This window comes from Mobula birostris, chromosome 21 (genome assembly GCF_030028105.1).
Source record: "Mobula birostris isolate sMobBir1 chromosome 21, sMobBir1.hap1, whole genome shotgun sequence".
Taxonomy (NCBI): Eukaryota; Metazoa; Chordata; class Chondrichthyes; order Myliobatiformes; family Myliobatidae; genus Mobula; species Mobula birostris.
The window spans coordinates 24586102-24608271 of NC_092390.1; the positions used below are offsets into that span (position 1 = coordinate 24586102).

General features: G+C 41.1%; 1 protein-coding gene across 3 annotated transcripts in view; it reads right to left on the reverse strand.

The window, feature by feature from the left end:
- Positions 1 to 1524: 1524 nt before the first annotated feature.
- Positions 1525 to 22170, reverse strand: part of slc22a15 (solute carrier family 22 member 15) — a 46310-nt gene continuing 25664 nt past the window's right edge. For 2 of the 3 annotated variants that reach the window (XM_072239182.1, XM_072239181.1), the window contains 5 exons: positions 21512 to 21597; positions 20041 to 20161; positions 12657 to 12729; positions 9933 to 10097; positions 1525 to 3426 (listed from right to left, as the gene is read on the reverse strand). In XM_072239182.1, the coding sequence (XP_072095283.1) occupies positions 3394 to 3426; positions 9933 to 10097; positions 12657 to 12729; positions 20041 to 20161; positions 21512 to 21597 (478 nt within the window). In that variant the 3' untranslated portion in view covers positions 1525 to 3393. Of the gene's footprint in view, positions 3427 to 9597; positions 9824 to 9932; positions 10098 to 12656; positions 12730 to 20040; positions 20162 to 21511; positions 21598 to 22170 lie in introns of all 3 variants that reach the window. The other variant, XR_011882691.1, reaches the window with a different exon arrangement.

Sequence of the window (22170 nt, forward strand, 5' to 3'; positions counted from 1 at the left end):
TGGAAGTTCGTTCAACACTTACATCTAGCTCCCCTGTCCTCCCCTGATAATTGACTTATCACTATATTCATGCAAGGAAAATATGTGCTGTGTGTTTAATATTAAATTTGCTAGATAAACCTTTTTAGAAACGAAATTGAGTGCATTAGCTGCTTATCTCCTATATTCTGGTCATGATTAACACCACCCCCCAAACAGAATCACCAGAAACGATTGTAGGAAAAAAAATCGGCACATATACGCATGCGCACTGATGCCCGCGCAAGGCTTCATGGTCATTGTAGTCTTTCTCCGGGTAAACAAAACGTATTTGACTGCTGCTCTTGGCCATTGGCAACCTTACACCCCCACCCCCACCCCGGGGTGGGCCAGTCTGCAAGAATATTGTCAATATTAAACCGGTCTGCAGTACAAAAAAGGTTGGGGACCCCTGGTCAAGAGCACTTCCTGCAGATGTAGTCATCAGGTTACCCTGCAATCCCACATCTCACAGGAGAGGCATTCCACTGCCTTAATTACCATCCTGCCTACATTTGTTATAATTCCTAAGCTTAAATTCTACAATCAAGTAAGTGATTCCAAATGAGTCAGCATCCTTAGCCCCACCTGCTCTCGCTGAAGCCTGTTGAGCCAAAGCCTGACTATTCTAACACTGGCCCACTCCAACAATGGCTGCTACCACAATGGGCACTCCACTTACACCTTGCTTCTTTCTATTGGCTCTCGCAAAGTTACTAATAACTCAAGCAATCTCCAGCTCTCCTTTTAAACAGATGTAAAGACCACAAGGAACTACCTCCAACTCACTTCACATTCTCCTACTCCACAGACAGGTCCTGACAAGCCCTGGTTGGTTTTTAAATCTGACACATAAAGTCCACATGGAACTGCCTCCAACTCACTCCACAATCTCCCTCATTGTAGACATCCGATAGTTTGGAAAATCTGCTAGTCTGACACCACTAAAGTCTCCAATGTGTCAGATTAACTGTAATGTTACTGTGATTTGTTGTGGGTTCAAAATTTAACCTGAAACTTCACTGAAGCATACAGTGAAATGCTGCATTTTTGGAGCTGCAGTCTTGCAGATGAGATATTGAAACATGGCCTTTTTGCATTTTGAAGAGTTTCTTCAATATTCTAGCCACATATGATTTTCAACTACCACCACCAAAACAGGTAATCTACTTACATTCACACTGCTACTTGTAGGAAAACATTTCACACAGATTGACTGCAGTCTTTCTAACTTCAATTGTATTTCAACAACTATAGAGTATTTTGGGAGGTCCTGAGGTTGCAAAGGTACCCAGTCATTTCTTCTTCCTCCTTTAGTTGATCAACTTTGATCTTCCAAAGCCTAAAGACAAAGTTCAAGCAGACTTCCAAAATGCTAATAATTTTACGCCCAGTTCTTAGTATTTATCACCATCTTGTACCACACATTATAAATTAGTAAACAAGATGTTTGACAATATTTTGGACAATGTAAAAACAAGAAAATGCTAGAGTCTGCAGTGGGTTAATCATAGCTTTATTTACTTTGACACAGTCTATGGTGAAGCAATGCACACGGCAAATTTCCGCTTAAATACTTGTATAATCCAGTCAGGTATCTGCCTTGGCTTAGACTGAGCATATAAACAAATGTGTTAAGATAAGCACTTCTGAGAACTACTCAAACCACAATAAAACCACAATAGTTTTGAAACAAAACATGAAAGTCAAAGACTTTGCATTATTGACGAAGGGTCTTGGCCTGAAACGTCGAGTGCACCTCTTCCTACAGATGCTGCTTGGCCTGCTGCATTCACCAGCAACTTTGATGTGTGTTGCTTGACTTTGCATTATTATTTATCAATAAGGGCCAGATTTCCACTGGCCATCCAAGTATGCTTCATGAAATGGGTGGGGTCTACAAAGGGGACAGGCTGGTTAAAACCTAACTTCTGCCATCTCTGCTCTATGTAAGGCAAGATCGGCAAGAACAAGGCCAATACTGTGTTGTATTCTTACTGTTCCCACAGAGTTGTAATTTATATTGATAAAGGGTAACCACCAAGGGTAAGAAACACTCTGATTTATAGCTGTACTACATTCTAACTTCAAGCTGCTAGAAGGTTCAAAGAAACTTTTTTTTCCCGGAAAAGCTTTATTCTTTCCATTTTTAACTCTAACAATGATATTGTAAGATACAAGTTACAGTATAAACTTGCTTATTTTCATAGAGTAGCATGAACTATGCCTATGGAAGCCGATACAATGTGCAAAATTGCAATTGGTAAAAGACAGCTTGCATTGGTCCAATTGTTTCATTGTTCTCCATTTTGTGTGGTCCTCTTCCTTATTGATTATAAACTTGATTTTCTTGTTTTTTTTTTTAAAAAAAACAACTTCCATCTCTTTCCTCCTCCAGCCAATGCTGGAGGCTTAACTCTTGATTTGCAAAATTACCTGTGCTATACCACCTCCCAGATGGATATCAAGTAGCCATTCCCCATCAGTTATCCTAAACACTCACACTTTTCCACAGAGGATCTTGGAGAGTAATTAGGACCACGCAGTGAAGAAAATGTCATTGGATTTGAGAAGTATAACCCAAGTCATTTGAATCATAGATCCAACACACAGAAAAAGAAAGGCAGAGATATGTGCTATACTTGCAAAACAAACTTTCTTATAAACTACAGAACTATAGCATTTCAGGGCTCTTAATTCAGAATGGAAGTAGCGCAAGATGAAAGCAGCGCAAAATCGACATGAAAAGGTCAACAGATCTGGGTTTTCTTAAATCTCGAGCATTCAAATAGGAAACTATTCAAATCTCGAGCATTCAAATAGGAAGAATGAGTATAAAGTGTGCTCAGTACATACTATTCCCATTGTAAGTCTTTCAGTTATTTTGCAATTTGTATTACTGTAAAAGGTTAATAGTGCTGAGCTCCCACAGTTTGACATTTACATTCTACATTTAAATTTGATATTAATATCCCATTGGCTTACAAATACTCCCTATGTAAAAAATAAACTTTAAGACTATATTACTCAAATAGCTTATACTCAACATTATTAAACTTAAAAATTCCAGGTCACAAGTAAAAATACTTGCAAAATTGTATAGTTATAAATCTCACAAAAATATTTATCACTTGCTACCAAACAAATGTTACAAAATAAATAATTGAGGTAAATCTTTCCTGCTTGAGGAATTCTTCCCTTAGCAACATATTGTCACTAAGAATAACTAACCGATCTTAAACAATGAATTTCAAAAGACCCGAGCTGGTCATATAACCCCTCTTGACATCTTCTGTAATGTCCGCAGATATCCGAATCCGAGGTTTCACTCCTTACATCCATTGGAGGCATCCGTTCAGTCACAGTCTCCGGTGTTCATGATCCTGTGTCTTCCTGTAGTCGAACGAGCTTAATCAAGGAAGAACACAAGAGTTCACTTAACATTCAGAATTTCACAATGGATAAGATCATCTCTTCACAACAATTGTCTTTTGCCTTGCTCCCTTCTTAAAGAGTGGAGTGACATTTGCAATTTTCCAGTCCTCCTAGAAAGATCACTATTAAATGCCTACACAGTCACTTCAGCTACCTCTTTCAGAACCCTGGGATGTAGTCCATCTGGTCCAGGTGACTTAACTACCTTCAGACCTTTCAGGTTCACAAGCACCTTCTCCTTAGTAATAGCAACCACACTCACCTCTACTCCTGACACTCTCGAATCTCTGGCATACTGCTGGAGTCTTCCATAGTGAAGACTGATGCAAAATACTTAAGAGTTTGCCCATCACTTCTTTGTCCCCGAATACTACCTCAGCAGCATCATTTTCCAGCAGCCTAATACCTACTTTCACCTCTCTTATTCTTATATATTTGAAAAAACTTTTGGTATCATCTTTTATATTATTGGTTAGCTTACCTTCATATTTTCAGTCCTCTAGCTACCCACTAACTTTTGCTATATCGTATGCCCTATCTTTTGTTTTTATGCTCTCTTTGACTTCCCTTATCAGCCCTAGCACTGACACTATTGCTTGGTGGGGAAGCTGTGGGTGATTACAAACATAACCCTTTGCTTATTTATTAGTTCTAGAACACTAGAGCTCTTGGAAGGCAAGTCTTTCAGCCATCTGAAAGCCCAACAAAATGGTTTGGGTGATATTGGTCCTTTCTGAACACTGGTTCATGAACCTATTTGTTCCTGAAGTATAACAATACTGTGCTTGCAGCAATTTGCCATTCAAGATTTTACCGGTGTTTGATCATGGCTCTGGCATATTCCATTTTTGGATGATTTTCATCTAAATACCAAGGTTGAGTACACGCCACAGAACACAACAGACATTCTCCAGCCAATGGATGAAGGTATAATTACATCTTTTAAAGCATACTATATTCATAAAGAATTTTCTCAGGCTATTATAGTATAGGTTTCAAAGCAATACAGTACAAGTCCTTAAGTGAATTCTGGAAGTCACACAAGTACATTACAAATGCACGCATGGACTAAAGTAAAGTAAAATTGGTGTATGGAAGAAATGTTGTCTTAACATTAACTTCCAAGGTTTTTTTTTAAGACGATAGAAAATATGAAGGAGAAAGCGGTGGCTGCTGGTAATCAACCTCAGTATAAGAGTAACAAGGAGGACATAACTAACACATCGACAATCAGAGCTATGAAGATCTTAACAAATTGAAAAAGCAGCTAGAAGAGAAGTTGAAATCCCGGAACATGAAAAGGGATTCACTACAAAAGGGTTGGCAGCATTTCTGAGGAAATTTGTAGAATAGTTGGTAATGTTAGATGAGCAGAACCCTAACTTAGGAAGATTGACCTAGGCCTGAAGAGGTACCAATGAGAATATTTGATACTATAAAGGCATTTTAGAAAGGAGACCATTAAGACACAGGAGCAGAATTATGCCATTTGGCCTATCGAGTCTGCTCCACCATTCCATCTTGGAATGCAGGATCTCCCAGCGGCCACCCATTTTAATTCCACTTCCCATTCCGATGTGTCTATAAATAGCCTCTTCCACTGTCGTGATGAGGCCACACTTAGGTTAGAAAAACAACACCTTATATTCCGCATGGGTAACCTCTAACCTGATGGCATGAACATCGATTTCTCAAACTTCTGGTAATGTCCTCTACCCACCCCCTCTCCTTCACCATTCCCCATCCCCTTTTCCCTCTCTCACCTTATCTCCTTACCTGCCCATCGACTCCCTCTGGTGCTCATCTCCAGTTTTCTTTCTTCCATAGCCTTCTGTCCCTTTCACCAATCAACTTTCCAACAGTTTACTTCATCCCTTCTCCTTCAGATTTCATGTATCACCTTGTGTTTCTCTTTCCCCTCCCCTCACCTTTTAAATCTACTCCTTGGTGCTTTTTTTCTACAATCCTGCTGAAGGGTTTCGGCCTGAAAAGTCGACAATACTCTTTTTCAAAGATGTTGCCTGGCCTGAGTTCCTCCAGCGTTTTGAGTGTGTTGCTCAGATTTCCAGCATCTGCAGATTTTCTCTTGTTTGTGATCGGATTCCATCATGACTGATTTATAATCCTTCTCAACCACTTTCTCCTGCTTCTCTCCGTAACCTTTGATGTCCTTACTAATCAAGAACCTATCAACCTCTATTTTAAATATACCCAATGACTTGGTGAAAAACACCAGTTCACTCTTCACTTGTTAAGATGTTTTTGATAAAGTTTGAAAGGACATCAGAGCCGGCCACTTCCACCTCAGCTCAGTGGAGACGTCGTCACTATATTGAGTGATTTTGTATAAGTGCAGACATATCTTCCCATTTATTAGCAAACTTCACTTGTTCCATAAAAATGAAACACTTTAATAACCCAGGGACGACCTATACATTCTCAATAGATGGAGAAGCCTGTCCATGTACAATGAACCTTGGCCACTTTACGGGATATTAACAGTCCTGAAGACTGTGTTTAAAATTATTCTTTCAACTCGCTTGCATGTAGTCCCGTAATGTGGGACTGGAAAGGAAGGGCGAAGAAGCCAAAATAAGAAGGGGGGAAGGAGGGGAGGAGTACAGACCGGCAGCTGGAAGGTGAGACAGAAGGTGGATGGTGGGGAAGGGGGATGAAGTGAGAAACTAGGAGGTGATAGGTAAGGGACTGAAGATGGGACCATGAAGAAAGGGAAGCAGGAGGGGCATTGGAAGGAGGCGATAGGCAGGTGAGAAGAGAGGGGATGAGAGGAGTACCAGAATGGGGAATGGAAAAGGAGAGAAGGGGGAGGTGGGATATATAATACCACAAGTTAGACAAGTTAGTCAGAATTCAAGCCATCAAGTAGGAGGCTACCCAGCAGAATATGAAGTGTTGCTCCTCCAACCTGAGTGGGGCCTCATCGTGATAAGAGAAGAGTGCCACGGACCAACATGTGTGAATGGGAAGTTGAACTGAAATGGGTGGTGGATGGAGCAAAGGTAATTGACGAAAGGTCCCCCAATCTACATGGGAATGAATTTGATGTTCTACTGTTGCAGAAAAATACATGAAATTTAAGGTAATAACTATTTAAGAGTTTGATTGAATTCTTAATAAAATTAAAGAATCAAATTTATTTCTTCAGTTACTAAATAATGAATCTGCTCACATTGGAATTCTTTGGGGGGGTGGGGGAGAGTGCAACAGAGATAAAATAGGAGAGTATGAGACAGAGAGCTGCGAATAAAATGACCATAGGGGACTGGGAGCTATACAGGCCCAAGAATACATAAGGGATGCGAGCAATAATGACAAATTACTTCAGATAGGTGACTCATTTTTCACTCTTTAAACCAGGGCATTGCTGTAAACAGAAAACTAGGATTATTAAAGTATCAAAACTGGGAATATAAAAGATGTGGTGTGGTTTGATAGGAATGTCAGTACATACTGTGTGTCATAATTATATCATTTGGGAGTGTGTGGAGACCTGTACAATACTAAATAGCACGTCCAGCAGAAACTGTGTGCTTCCTGCAAAGTCTGGCTTAGTGTTGCCGAGTTTGACAACCATAAACATTACTTCGTTATTCCTTCTTTTTGCACTATTTACGATTGCAATCTATAGGATTGTATACCTTTGCACTGTACTGCCTCTCAAAGCAACAAATTTTACATTATACATCACAGTGATAATAAACCTGAGTACAATTCCGAAGTTGAGTTCAGGTCGCTACAATGCCTCAGAGAGAAAAATACAATTTGATCTGGAAGCAATTACTCTTGTGATTTAGATATGATTAATGGTAAGAGACAGGAGAATGTGGCTGCAAGTCAGGTGGGGATAGATACTTGGGATACAGAAATCTCAGCTTTTCATAGAATTAAACAGCATGGCAATAGGCCGTTTGGTCCTACAAGTCCGCAATGACCATCAAGCACTCATTTATCTGATTTTGCTCTTGTCCCCAGATTCTACCACTTACTTACAAGTGGGGGTGATTTACGGTGGCCACTTAGCCCACCCAGTCCCACATCTTTGAGAAGGAGAGGCAATAGGAGCAGCTCATGTTTTCAGGAAGAACATTCAAACTTGACACAGATGGCACTGGAAATCAAGACTGAAGCTGGGTTGCTGGAACTGTGAGGCAGCAGCTCGAGCAGCTGCACCACTGTACTGAACAAAACACCCACAGCTACATCGACTACACCTCCTCCCACCCAGTCTTCTGTAAGGACAACACCACTTTCTCTCAGTTTCTCTGTCTTCATTGCATCTGTCCTCAAGATGAGGCTTTCTATTCCTGACATCTGAAATGTCCTCCTTTTTCAGGAATACGGCTTTTCCTTACTGTGGTTGACGAAGCTTTCACTTCCATGTCCACCATTTCCTAGACTTCTCTGACCCAGCACCCAAAGTTCCCCAGGTGTTTATTTTTTTACTCAACCCAGTCTCCACATCCAGCACATCATCCACCATCATATCCACCAGCTGCACAATCCCACTACCAGTCAGAAGCTTTTGCTTTTTGTTGGGACCAGTCTCTCCGTAGGAGATGCAATAGTTGGGCCTAAATAGTCCTTTCAAGTGAGCCAGACATTCATGTGCACCTCCTCCAACCTCAGCTACTGCACTTGGTGCCCGTGATGTAGCCTCTTCCACATCAGTGCCAACAACCACAGATCAGCCAACCATTTCACACTCTATCCTTCATGGACATCCTGTGCTTGAGGTGGGATGTCATTTCAACTCCCCTCCCCATCCCACACTTACCTGTCTGCCATCAGCCTTCTTCACTGCCAGAGGCAAGCCTCACACAAACTAGAACAACACCTCATATTCTGTCTGGATAATCTAGATACTAATGGTATGAATACTCAATTTCAGGCAAACTGCAGACTATGTTCCTTTCTTTCTCCCTCTGATCCTTTTCCAAGGCTCTTCCTCTCCTACCTGGTTTCATTTCCCTTCCCTATCAGTCTCCACCTGTCACCCCTCCCTATCTAGTTCCATCATCACCCTCCAGCATCTTCAGCTTATCTGAGATAGATATTTTACATCGCTTCCGTCTATGTCTATGGAAGAAACAAAGCTTGGTTAGGAAGAGGCTTCTGAGGATGATGTGAAATGTTTTCAAAGAGATATTGTCAGCGAATTGGTAACAAATGAGGGGGTAATAGAGACACGGAAACAGCACAGAAACCAGCCCTTGGGCTCAACTCATACAGGGTGACTAAGGTATCTACGTGAGCTGTTCCTCTTGTCTGCATTTGGTCCATACCGCTCTAAACATTTCCTACCCATAAGCCTGCCAAAATGCCTTTTAAATTTTTTAAATTGAACCTGCCCCTACCACCTCCTCTAGCAAATGTAGACAATGCTCCATCTACACAGTTCTCTCACAATAAGGTAGACAAATAAAAGATAATTCTATGTGGTGGAAAGAAATAGTATAGGAAGCTGGTATACAGTGGTCTGCATTTTCAGAAGACAGAAAATTAACAGCAGGTCAAGTGATCAGGAAGACAAATGATACATGAACCTTTGTGCAAAGGGGTTAAATTCCAAGGAAAAGAAATATTGCTGTAATTTAATGGGGTTTTGATCAGTCTTTATCGGAGTGCCACATGGAATTCTGGTCCATGCAGCAGGAAATGTACACCAGCTTGCAGCCCCAATATTAAAGGTTCATTAAAATTATTCTACAAATGATGGGAATTTTGTAGAAGCACATACTGAGTATGATATACTTGCACCATTGAGGCTGATGTGACCTTATTGATGTATGAATTAAAAGAGGGATGATACTCTGGTTGGTGAGTCTGAAGCTACAGCCATAAAATCAGAAGAAGGGGTGGTGTATTTATGGCTGAGAAGAAAGTTGTTCAGAATTCTCAGTGCTGCAAATGCTCTGCCATGGAATGTACTCGAAGATAGGATTGAAAGGGATACGACGAATGGAATGAAATGTGGACAGACTAAAGAATCAGTCATGTGCTTATTTAATGTCTGGGCCAGCTCAAGGAAACTTATGACCCAATACTGATCATACTCCTTAAATTCTAATCCTTCAGTTTAAAAAGATCAATGTAGTGTCAACGTAGCCAAAAGCAGAGGCTAACCTGGTGCAATTAATAGAAACTTGGCACAGCGATTCATTTCATCTACAGCAGGGTCCCAGTTTTGTGCACAGGTTCAGTCAATTTCCAGTGTAGATTTTTTTAAAGCACAAGAGGCTACAGAAGATTAATTTGTGTGAATGTAATCAGCACTTAAAATTAGACAATCTTTCCTGCCGATTTGAATGCTTTTGGACGAATGCTTGTGTGAGAAGACACTCTACAACTTCTGGATTGAGAAAAAGATAAATAATAGATTAGATCCAGAAAGTAGAACTGTAACTTTTGCACTTTATCTGAGATTGATAGAAAAAATAACAGTAAGAAATTAAACTTGCTTTTTTCCTTCTGTCTTCAAGATGCAGGTAGTCTGGAGGGTTGAGGTCTTCTATGGACTCTGCAATTTGTTTGTTTAAGGTTTCTGGGAGAAGAAGTCCCAAAAATCCTCCTGACATTCCAGCAATCCCGAAGATGATAAATGGCATAGAGGGATTCAAAGATTTCTGAAAATTAAAAATACTCACCTCAGTATTCAATTGTTAAAGAAGACAGATGTAGCAAATAACTTCAATTAAATAGTCACTTGTGTGCAGCAAAAATATTCCAAGACATTTCACAGGAGCATTAACAAACAAAACACCAGGGCAGATGTAATTAAAATAACACTCAAGGTCACAGGTGCTATAACACTGTTTTCTAAATTACTTTGTACCTAACTTGAATAGAAAATAATTCAACACTATTGCTTTTAAAATGACATTCCTCAAATAGTGGAAGAGTTATAAACCAACAATAAGTTATTAGATCAAACATCGTCCAAAGTAAATTAAACCAGAGACAACAGAGCAATATTCTTTCTGTGCATGAGTAAAACTCAGTAATGAATACAAGAATTAAAAACAGGGAAACCAGAGGCAACACCAGGAACCAGTGCTGATAGGAAATCCAAGACATTTGTAAAAAAAAAATGACGCAGGATCAGGGTTTGCAATATTTAATTTGGATTCAGATTAGTTTATCACATGGGCATCGAAATATACAGTGCAATACGTCATTTGTGTAATCAACCAACAGAAGCTAACGATGTGACCACAGCTCAGTACCATCTTGACTGGAAGTATTTAATAAAGATAAAAAAGCAAAACATGAGAAGGAGAAGCTAGAGTTATCATTAATGATAATATAATGGCAGTAGAAAAAGTAATGGCCATCAAGAGAACATCTGCTTTTGGAACTAATTATTGGAAATGAACTAAAGCAATTAAGAGAAACAGAAGTAGGTGAACATCTTGGCAATACGCTTGTACTATAAGGCAGTTCAGCTATTAGTTGAGAAGGAAGTGAGCATGATAATGATGAGGTTAACAGATTGGACAGGCTGAGTTCACTGAGTATGCAAGTGGTAAGAGAAAGCATGACTATGGTCTTCTGGTAAGAGGGTGCGCTAGGATGCAGCGGCCAATCTGAGTCCAAGCAAAGGTGAATTTGTTCTTCCTTTACGTCTTTTTTACGATCACAAGTCACTGTCAGTTCAAGCTGACAGGAAGGTGACAGTAACTCAAATAACCACACGTTACAACAGTGGTGTGCAGAAGAGCATCTCTGAACACACAACACATTGAGCCTTGAACTAGAAGTTCACACCGGGTTCCACTCGTGTTGATAATGAAGTGGCCACTAAGTGTAGAAGGATAAAGGGATGAAAAGATAAGCATACTGAACAGAAGGAACTAAATGGTTATGGTGATTGAGGAGGAAGGATTGAACACATAAATACAAATTAAGCAACGGCAGGGACTGATTGGGTAAAATGCCTTGTTATTGTTCTGTTTATTCAATTAAATTACAGGCCCTACACAACTCATGAATGTCCAACTAATGTACACATGAGCAAGCATTCAGGAGATCAAGATGGTCAGACAGCTGCTATTGAGTTGTAGGCAATGTCAGTCATTTGGGAACTTGGTTCACCACATTTTCAACTTGCAAATTGTGCAGGTTACAGCTCATAGGAACGGAACCCTGTCGTAACCTTGGGAGGACTGCACATGATTCAGGAAAATTTGTTCAGAGGTGGTTTCTACAGATGACAATCTTAACACTAAGGTCTATATTCATTGATTTTTATTAAAGCTGTGAGTGGGAATTTGGTTAAGTAACAAGCAATTAGAGTTAGCTTGTGCAGTTTATCATGCTCTTGAAATTAATTGTGGGGATCTTAGAATTACACTATCTGATTAACTGTAACGTTCAATGAAAAACAAATAACTTGCTCTGGCTTTAAACTTCAACTCAATTAGAAAATTACATCAGAGAGTAACATTCCACAATAATACATACGAAATCACACTGTGGCATAGGAGAATAAGAACACAACGCATTTTAAGATATCTTTGCTACTTCAGCAATCATACAATCACAAAATATTACAGCATGAGGCAGCTATTCACCCATGATGCCCCTTGTTAAGAGTGATAATAAATATTCACCCTCTGGTCTATATCTGAAGAAAAGGCATTATAATCCAGATCACAGGAATGTGTACAACAATTCTCACACCTCTCTTTGCCAATTAACTCTATTTCTTTTTGGTACTCAACCTCTTGCCAATAGAAACAAATTCTCCCTATCTACCCTATAAAAACTCTTTAATTTTGAACACTGATCACATTTAACATTGTTCCCAAAGTGATTAATTGATTGGTTGTCAGTCATGTCCAATGATGACAGGAGACTTTTTAATGTAGAAAAGCCACTGGGGCAGTTCCACACTCTTGACCTCAGAAGTCCCTGCCTAGTGGTACGAGTTGTTATCACATCTCAGGTCTTCCTTGATTGCAGTGGATGACCATGACTTCCGTGCCTTGTCATGCCCTTTGCTCTCCATGAAATGCAGCAGAACTGCCTTCCTGATCTCACTGTTGCTCCCAAAGTAGTGGCCCAAGCTGGATACAGCATTTCAACTGAGGTGTATTCACTTTTGTGTTAAATAAATAACTTACACCAAAGTATAAAGCCAATGTGCAAAGGCAAATTATATAGAAGAAAACGTTAAGACTAACCAGTGATGGCACGAAAGGTGCCAGAATCCCACCGATCCTGCACGACATGGAGCAGATTCCCAATCCAGCATTCCTGTATCAAAACAAAATCTGCATCATGTTTCAACCTATGCACAAATACTTATAGATAACTGGACTTGAAGTTCCATGTGGGACTTAAATCCCTTTCTCCCCAACCAGTTATTAAATTATAAACAGGACTCACTGGTAGTTTAATTAAGAATGTCCCTCTCCTCATGGTTCCCTATTCAACCACTGAAAGTATATGATATGCCTAAGGATATACGATAAAAGGAACAGATGCAGAAAAGTAGACCGTCGGACCCTTCAAGTCTGCTTTGTCATTCAATCAAATCATGGCGGATCTTTATAGAGAATGGTGCCAAAAACAAAACATCCAGTGAGCGGCAGTTCTGTGGGCAACAACGCATTGTTAATGAGAAAGGTCAGAGGAAAATGGCCAGACTGGTTCAAGCCAAAAGAAAGTCAGTGTTAGAGTGGGGAGGTTTCGGCTCAACAGGCTTGGGTGAGGCAAGTTGAGGAAGACACTGGCAATATGCTGGAACTTCAAGAGTGACAGGGGTAGAAGTGAATGCAGTTGCTATTCCAAGGGAGAAGGTGCTTGGGAAGCTGAAAGGTCTAAAGTTAGATAAGTCACCTGAACCAGTTGGACTACACCCCAGGGCTCTAAAAGAGGTAGCTGAAAAGATTGTGGGGATATTAATGATCTTTCAAGAATTAATAGATTCTGGCATGGTTCTAGAGGATTGGAAAATTTCACGTCAGTCTACTCTTCAGGAAGGGAGGGAGGCAGAAGAAAGGAAATTATAAGCCAGTTACCCTGACTTCTGTTGTTTGGAAGATGTTGGAATCCTTTATTGAGAATGAGGTTTTGGGATACTTGGAGTCACATGATAAAATGGACCAAAGTCAGCATTGTTTCATAGAAACAGAAAACCTACAGTGCAATAAAGGCCCTTTGGTCCACAAAGTTGTCCTGACCATGTCCCTACCTTAGAAATTACTAGGCTTACCCATAGCCCTCTATTTTTCTAAGCTCTATGTACCTATCCAAAAGTCTCTTAAAAGACCCTATAGTATCCGCCTCCACCACTATTGCCAGCAGGCCATTCCACGCACTCACCACTCTCTGCGTAAAAAAACTTACCTCTGACATCTCCTCTGTACCTACTCCCCAGCACCTTAAACCTGTGTCCTCTTGTGGCAACCATTTCAGCCCTGGGAAAAAGCCTCTGACTATCCACACGATCAATGCCTCTCATTATCTTGTACACCTCTATCAGGTCACCGCTCATCCTCTGCTGCTCCAAGGAGAAAAGACCGAGTTCACTCAACCTGTTTTCATAAGGCATGCTCCCCAATCCAGGCAACGTCCTTGTAAATCTCCTCTGCACCCTTTCTATGGCTTCCACATCCTTCCTGTAGTGAGGCGACCAGAACTGAGCGCAGTACTCCAAGTGGGGTCTGACCGGGGTCCTATATAGCTGCAACATTACCTCTCGGCTCCTAAATTCAATTCCACGATTAATGAAGGCCAATACACCGTATGCCTTCTTAACCACAGAGTCAACCTGCACAGCTGCTTTGAGTGTCCTATGGACTCAGACTCCAAGATCCCTCTGATCACACTGCCAAGAGTCTTACCATTAATACTATATTCTGCCATCATATTTGACCTACAAAAATGAACCACTTCACACTTATCTGGGTTGAACTCCATCTGCCACTTGTCAGCCCAGTTTTGCATCCTATCAATGTCCCGCTGTAACCCCTGTCAGCCCTCCACACTATCCACAACACCCCCAATCTTTGTGTCATCAGCAAACTTACTAACCCATCCCTCCACTTCCTCATTCAGGTCATTGATAAAAATCAAGAAGAGTAAGGGTCCCAGAACAGATCCCTGAGAAACACCACTGGTCACCGACCTCCATGCAGAATATGACCTGTCTACAACCACTCTTTGCCTTCTGTGGGCAAGCCAGTTCTGGATCCACAAAGCAATGTCCCCTTGGGTACCATGCCTCCTTACTTTCTCAATAAGCCTTCGATGGGGTACCTCTTTCCTTAAGGGAAAACTTGTCTGACAAATCTGTTAGAATTCTTTGAGAAAATAACAAGCAGGATAGACAAAGGAGAATCAGTGGATGTTATGTACTTAAGTTTTTCAGAAGGCCTTTGACAAGGTATCGCACGAAGTGGCTTAACAAGGTAAGAGCAATGGAAAGTTACTAGCAAGAATAGGAGATTAGCTGATTGGCAGGAGGCAAAGCATGAGAATAAAGGGACCCTTTTCTGGCTGGCTGCCAATGACTGTCCGCGGAGGTCTGTGTTGGGACTGCTTTTTTTAATGCTGTATGTCAATGATTTTGACAATGGAATTGATGGCTTTGTGACCAAGTTTGCAGATGATACAAAGAAAGAAAGAGGGGAAGGTAGCGTTGGGGAAGCAGGGAGGCTGCAGAAGGACAGATTAGGAGAATGGGAAAAGAAGTAGCAGATGGAATACAGTGTCCAGAAGTGTATGGTCATGCACTTTGGTAGGAGGAGTGAAAGCGTAGATTACTTTCGAGACAGGGAGAAAATTCAGAGGGCCAAGATACAAGGGGACTTGGGAGCCCTCCTGCAGGATTCCCTGAAGGTTAACTTGCAGGTTGAGTTGGTGGTGAGGAAGGCAAATGCAACATTAGTATTCAGTTCAAGTCTACTGACTGTTGAAAAGCCTAGATAGAGTAGATGTGGAGAGGTGGAGAGGATATCTCTTATAATGGGTGAGCCATTATAGAGGACGTCCATTTAGAACGGAGTGAAGAGGAATTTTAGCCAGAGGGTGGTGAATCTGTGGAATTAATTGCTACATATGCCTATGGAAGCCAGGTCACTGGGTGTACTTAAGGCGGAGGTTGCTAGGTTCTTGATTAGTCGGGGTGTGAGAAGTTATGGGAAAAAAGCAGGAGAATGGGGTTAAGAGGGAAAGTGGATCAGCCATGATGAAAATGAAGAACAGACTCAATGGGCCGAATTGCCTAATTTTGCTCCTAGTTTTATATTCTTCTGGAAGATAACAATAACTCAGGTAACCATATGTTACAACAGTGTGGGTGTCATCGTAACATGGCAATTAGCACAGTGCGAGTGACTTGGGTTCAATTATCACCACTGCCTGAAAGGAGTTTGTATGTTCTCCTTGTGACTGTGTGGGTTTCTGCTGGGTGCTCTGGTTTCCTCCCACATTTCAAAGACATAAGGGTTAGTAGGTTAGTTGGTCACATGGGTGTAATTAGGCAGCATGGTCTCATTGGGCCAGAAGGGCCCATTACATATCTCTAAATAAATAAATCTCTGAACATTTAGCATGTCAAACCTTGAAGTGGATGGGCTACAGTGGCAGAAGACCATACCAGGTTCCACTCCTGTACCTAATAAAGGTACATATATCATGAAATTTGTTGTTTTGTAGCTGCAGTACAGAGTAATACATGCACAATAAAGTACTATACAGAATATATGCAAAAGTTTGGGCACCCCCAGTCAAAATTTCTGTTACTGTGAATAGCTAAGCGAGTAAAAGATGAACTAATTTCCAAAAGGCATAAAGTTAAAGATGACACATTTCTTAAATATTTTAAGCAAGAAAACTTTTTTATTTCCATCTTTTACAGTTTCAAAATAACAAAAAAGGAAAAGGGCCCGAAGCAAATGTTTGGGCACCCTGCATGGCAGTACTTAGTAAAACCCCCTTTGGCAAGAATCACAGCTTGTAAATGCTTTCTGTAGCCAGCCAAGAGTCTTTCAATTCTTGTTTGGGGGATCTTTGCCTATTCTTCCTTGCAAAAAGCTTCTAGTTCTGTGAGATTCTTGGGCTGCCTTGTATGCACTGCTCTTTTGAGGTCTATCCACATATTCTTGATGTTTAGCTCAGGGGACTGTGAAGGCCATGGCAAAACCTTCAGCTTGCGCCTCTTGAGGTAGTCCATTGTGGATTTTGAGGTGTGTTTAGGTTCATTATCCTGTTGTAGAAGCCAACTTCTTTTCATCTTCGACTTTTTTTTTTACAGACAGTGTGGTTTGCTCCAGAATTTTCTGGTATTTAATTGAATTCATTCTTCCCCCTACCAGTAAATGTTCCCCATGCCACTGGCTGCAACACAAGCCCAAAGCATGATCGATCCACCCCTGTGCTTAACAGTTGGAGAGGTGTTCTTTTCATGAAACTCTGCACCCTTTTTTCTCCAAATATACCTTTGCTCATTGCAGCCAAAAAGTTCTATTCAAAAGGTTCAAAGGAATATCTAAACAAGCCTGATGCATTTCGGAAACAAGTCCTGAGGACTGACGAAGTTAAAATAGAACCTTTTGGTTTAATCGCTTTATGCCATTTCAGCACGAAAGGTTTCATAGGAACACTCTACCTTAGCGGGGGATATACAGGACAAGGGCGGTCGCATATGGGAGAAACCAATTTAGCCCAATATACGGGATGTCCCGGCAAATACGGGACAGTTGGCAACCCTATCATCAAGTTCAACAGTGTGTGAAACAGGGAATGAGGAAAGGTGCAGCTGACTCATATCATTTCCTCGCGGCCTGGTAGCACATGCTTTGCTGTTGTTTGTGGTTGGGGACCACTGCTGTAAAAGATGGAAATAAAAGTTTTCTTGCTTAAAATATTAAAGAATGTGTCATCTTTAACTTTATGCCTTTTGGAAATCAGTTCATCTTTTACCCGCTTAGCTATTCAGAGTAACAGAAATTTTGACCAGGGGTGCCCAAACTTTTGCATGCCACTGTATATATATCTTATTGTGATATCTTTTGCGGAGAACAAAATATGTGTTACTCTGGACCCCAGGCAGCACAAAAAGACCAAGAACAAAATAATAATGATAATAAAACACAATAAACATAAATACATAAGATAGTTTATATACATAAAGTGATTGTATGTCCATAAAGTGAAAGTAGACACAGAAGTGTCTGTATATAAGGTGACATATAAGGTGTTGAAATCAGTTCCTCTTTATACTTCTAAAAAGGTATCAGTTTGATTAATGAGTCTTTAGCAACACTGTATTTGTAGTTTCACTAATGTATAACTTGTATTTTTAACTTGTCATTTTCACAATATGTGGTGTTAGACTTCACCTACTGGTGGCAAAGCAATATAACAGTTACAAAACAATTTATCATCTTTCATTTTTCATTGGCTGAGTGTTAAACACTCTATACCTGCGAGTCTTCTAATAGGACCTTCACTTATCTCAGGAATTTGCTTTAACTCAGAATAAACGTGTCTGTCTCTGAAAAAATTGCCATCTTAGTTTGCCTTTGTTCATGGTTCTTTTCTTTAGTTTCACATGTTCTGTGCCTGTTCCTTTGTTTAAACTTTCAATAAACAATCATGAAGCAACAAGTTTTCAACTCATTCTTGGATTCCTGACAGAACATGCAGATCAGAAAACCATCAGATCCGACACAGGAAATGATAAAGTAGTGGTGTTTGGGGTGTGGATGGGTGGGTTAGTGGGTGGAAGTGTTACAGTTTGGGGAAAGTAACTGTTTTTGAGTCTGGTGGTCCTGGTGTGGATGCTACATAGTCTTCTTATTAATGGGTTGGGACAGTCTATCAGCAGGGTGGGTGGGATCCTTCAAGCTGTTGCTGGCATTTTTCTGGCATGTTTTTGTATATCTGCCCTTGATGGCAGATAGGCTGGTGCCAGTGATGTGCTGGAAGTTTTGACTACTGGTTGTAGAGCCTTCCTATCCACTGCAGCTTCCATACCAAACAGTGATGCAGCATGTCAGGATGCTCTCTACTGCATATCGGTAGAATGATGTGAACATGGATGTACATAGTCCGGCTTTTTTCAGCCTCCTCAGAAAGTAAAGGCTTTGGTGAACTTTCTTGATGTGTTCCGGGACCATAACAGGCTGTGTGAGATGTGTGTTCCCAGGAGTTTGACACTGCTTGCAGTTTCCACTGTTGTATCAGTGACGTAAAGAGGGATGTAAGGCATTCTATTTCTCCCTTTCTGATGACATGGCCCAGGAATTTAAGTTTCCTCTCATTTAATGTTCTCATTAAAGATCTTTTTGTATGGGCACGTTGGAGTACTGTCTCATTAGTTACCCTTTCTCTATATGATATTTTCAGCATTCTTCTAAGAAACCACATTTCTGTTGCTGCTAAGCTTCTTTGGAGTTCTGGTGTTATAGTCCATGTTTCGGAAGCATACAGCAAGATTGACCGGATGTAACATTTTAGTAGCCTAAGCTTTGTTGTCATAGAAATGTGTCTGTTGGTAAAAATGGGTTTCATTTTTTGGAAGTTGGTTTTGGCAATGGCAATTCTTTTTATTTCTACTTTACTTCTAGCATCTTGTAATCAACAAACTTATTCGTAAGGCCAGTGATGTTGTGGGGATGGAACTGGACTCTCTCATGGTGGTGTCTGAAAAGAGGATGCTGCCTAAGTTGCATGCCATCTTGGTTAATGTCTCCCATCCACTACATAATGTACTGGGTGGGCAGAGGAGTACATTCAGCCAGAGACTCAGTCCCCCGAGATGCAGCACTGAGCGTCATAGGAAGTCATTCCTGCCTGTGGCCATCAAACTTTACAACTCATCCCTTGGAGGGTCAGACACCCTGAGCCAATAGGCTGGTCCTGGACTTATTTCATAATTTACTGGCATAATTTACATATTACTATGTAATTATTTATGGTTCTATTACTATTTATTATTTATGGAGCAACTGTAATGAAAACCAATTTCCCCCGGGATTAATAAAGTATGACTATGACTATGACTATAAGGCTACCAAGGTAAATAAAGCTGGTCTATTGTTCAGTCTCTTGGTTACCGATGTACAATTGGCAGTTGGAGTATCCTGCTGTTTTGATATTACCAAACATTTGGTGTTTTTTTTTACAGTTGATGATTAGACCAAAATCTGCACTTGTTTGTACTACTTTGTCCAGGAGGATTTGTAGGTCTTCTGCAGCACTTGCTATTAGGATGATATCGTCTGCATACCTAAAATTGTTGATGTTAACACTTCCAATCTTTATCCCATCTCGGTCTTCTATTCTCTGAGAATCATTTCACTATAGATATTAAACAATTCTGGTGAGGCAACACATCCCTGTCTAACTCCTCTTTGAATTTCCATTATCAATAAGATGATTAAATCATTATTGCATTATTGTGGGTGGTTTTGTGCGCAAATTGGCTGCCTTGTTTCCTCCACTGCAAAAGTGGCCAAGTATTCCGGGAAGCCAGAAGCTGTGTGTGAAAGTCTTTTAGGTCACTAAGGAAAATATGCCTGATCTGTATAATCAGCAAGAATGAAAAGCACTAACCTGATCACAGTGGGATACAGTTCTGCAGTAAAAACATAAGCAATGTTAAAGGCAGCACTGACAGCCAGCTTTCCACACAGAGCTACTGAAGTGACGTCCACCAAGAATCCCATGTCAAAATCTGGTCACAAAAATAAAAAGCTTGTCTTTAGGTATGGGACAAATGGAGCTGGATCACTAATCAGTAATGATCGCACAGAATGTCAGAACAGGATATAAAAGGACTAATGTCCTCCCCCCCACCACATGACAATGTACACAGACAATTATATTCATCTTTCAGTGGAGTAAATGATAAAAGGCTCTTGTACCTCCTCCACTGTTATGGATGATCTATCTTTCTGCCCTGACTCCCTCATTCATTTCCCCATCACCTCACAATCTATTGTTCTTAGTCCTAGACTTTCCGCAAGGATCCCTCCGTGATTCCCTTGTCCATCCCACTCATTTCCCTCCCAACACATATCCCTTCAAGTGACAGAAATAGTACACCTGACTATCCAGATCCCTAACAGTCTGCCCAGGTGAAGAAACACTTCACCTGTGAATCTGGTGGGGTCGTCTACTGTATCCGACGCTCCTGATGCAGGTTCCTCTACAAATGGTAAGATTGACGTAAATTGGGGACAATTTTGTAGAGCACCTCCACTCCATCTGCCAAGCAGAATTTCCCAGTGGCCAAACAGCTAAATTCCTATCTCATTCCTGATGCAATATACCAGTCCACAGCATCCTCTTCTGCCACGATGAGGCCTCTCTCAGGACAGTGCAACATCTCATATTCTGTCTGGGTAGTCTCCAACCTGATGGCATGAACATCGATTTCTTCTTCCGAAATTGCCTCTTCTCTTCACCTGCCTATCACTTCCCTCTGGTGTCCCTCCATCTTCCCTTTCTCCTATAGTCCACTCTCCTCTCTTATCAGATTCCTTCTTCTCCAGCCCTTTACCTTTCCCACCCACCTAGATTCAACATTCATCTTCTAGCTTGTCCTACTTCCCCTCCCCTACTTTTTTATTCTGGTGTCTTTCCCCTTCCTTTCCAGTCCTGATGAAGGGTCTCAGCTCGAAATGTCGACTGTTTATTCATTTGCTGACTTGCTGAGTTCCTCCAGCATTTTGTGTGTGTTGCTCTGGATTTCCAGCATCTGCAGAATCACTTATGTTTTTGAAAGGTGTGGCTATGCATGTAGTGGCCACCCTGATTAACATATTACAGAATTCTACAACTTCCGCTACAGTTCTTACACATTGGAAGACAACAGAAATGATCCCAGTACAGAAACAGGGAGACGATGGGGAATTATTGACTAGCGTGAGTGAGCAACAACATAGCATAATACCGTCACTATGGGACACAGAAATCAAATATGCTGGAAATAGCTACAGGAGAATCTAATGGTGAACTTATTATATTTTATTACCTACGGCATTAGACCACTGAGAATCAAAACTGTGAAAAGTATTCTTACCTTGTTTCTCAGGCAGGAACATGGTACTTAAACAAGCAACGCCTGCAAACAGCAGAAATGCTGCCATTGTCTTACGCCTCCCTGACCTTGGTGAGGGGGAGGGGGAGAAGGAAAGAGAGGGAAGTGGGGAGGATGGGGGGAAGGAAGTGGGGGTTGGGGAGAGGTGTGTGTGTGTGCGAGAGAGAGAGAGAGAGAGAGAGAGAGAGAGAGAGAGAGAGAGAGAGAGATTGGGTGAGTGAGAGAGGGTGGGGGTATGGGGGGGGTTGGAGAGGTGAGGGGGTTGTGGAGAGGTGAGGGGGTGGTGAGTGGGGTGTGTGGTGGGTGGGGTGTGGTGAGTGGGGGGTGGTGAGTGGGGGGTGGTGAGTGGGGGGTGGTGGGTGAGCAAACAAGTGTGAGAGCGAGGGAGGGATTGAGAGTGGGAGCGAGAGGGAGAGATTATTCTGTGTTCTATTCAAACAACCCATCAAATAACACAAAAAGACTTCTGACACAGAAGATACACACATTTGAAAAACATGAAAAATATTCAGATTTTCATGTAACCCAGTCACAGGTGATACCTGTCAACTTGCAATTGGTAAAATTGTTCAATTGTTTCAGTCACACAAAAGGATATAACAGAACTTGGCACCCAAGTTCTGATTTCTGATGACATGAAA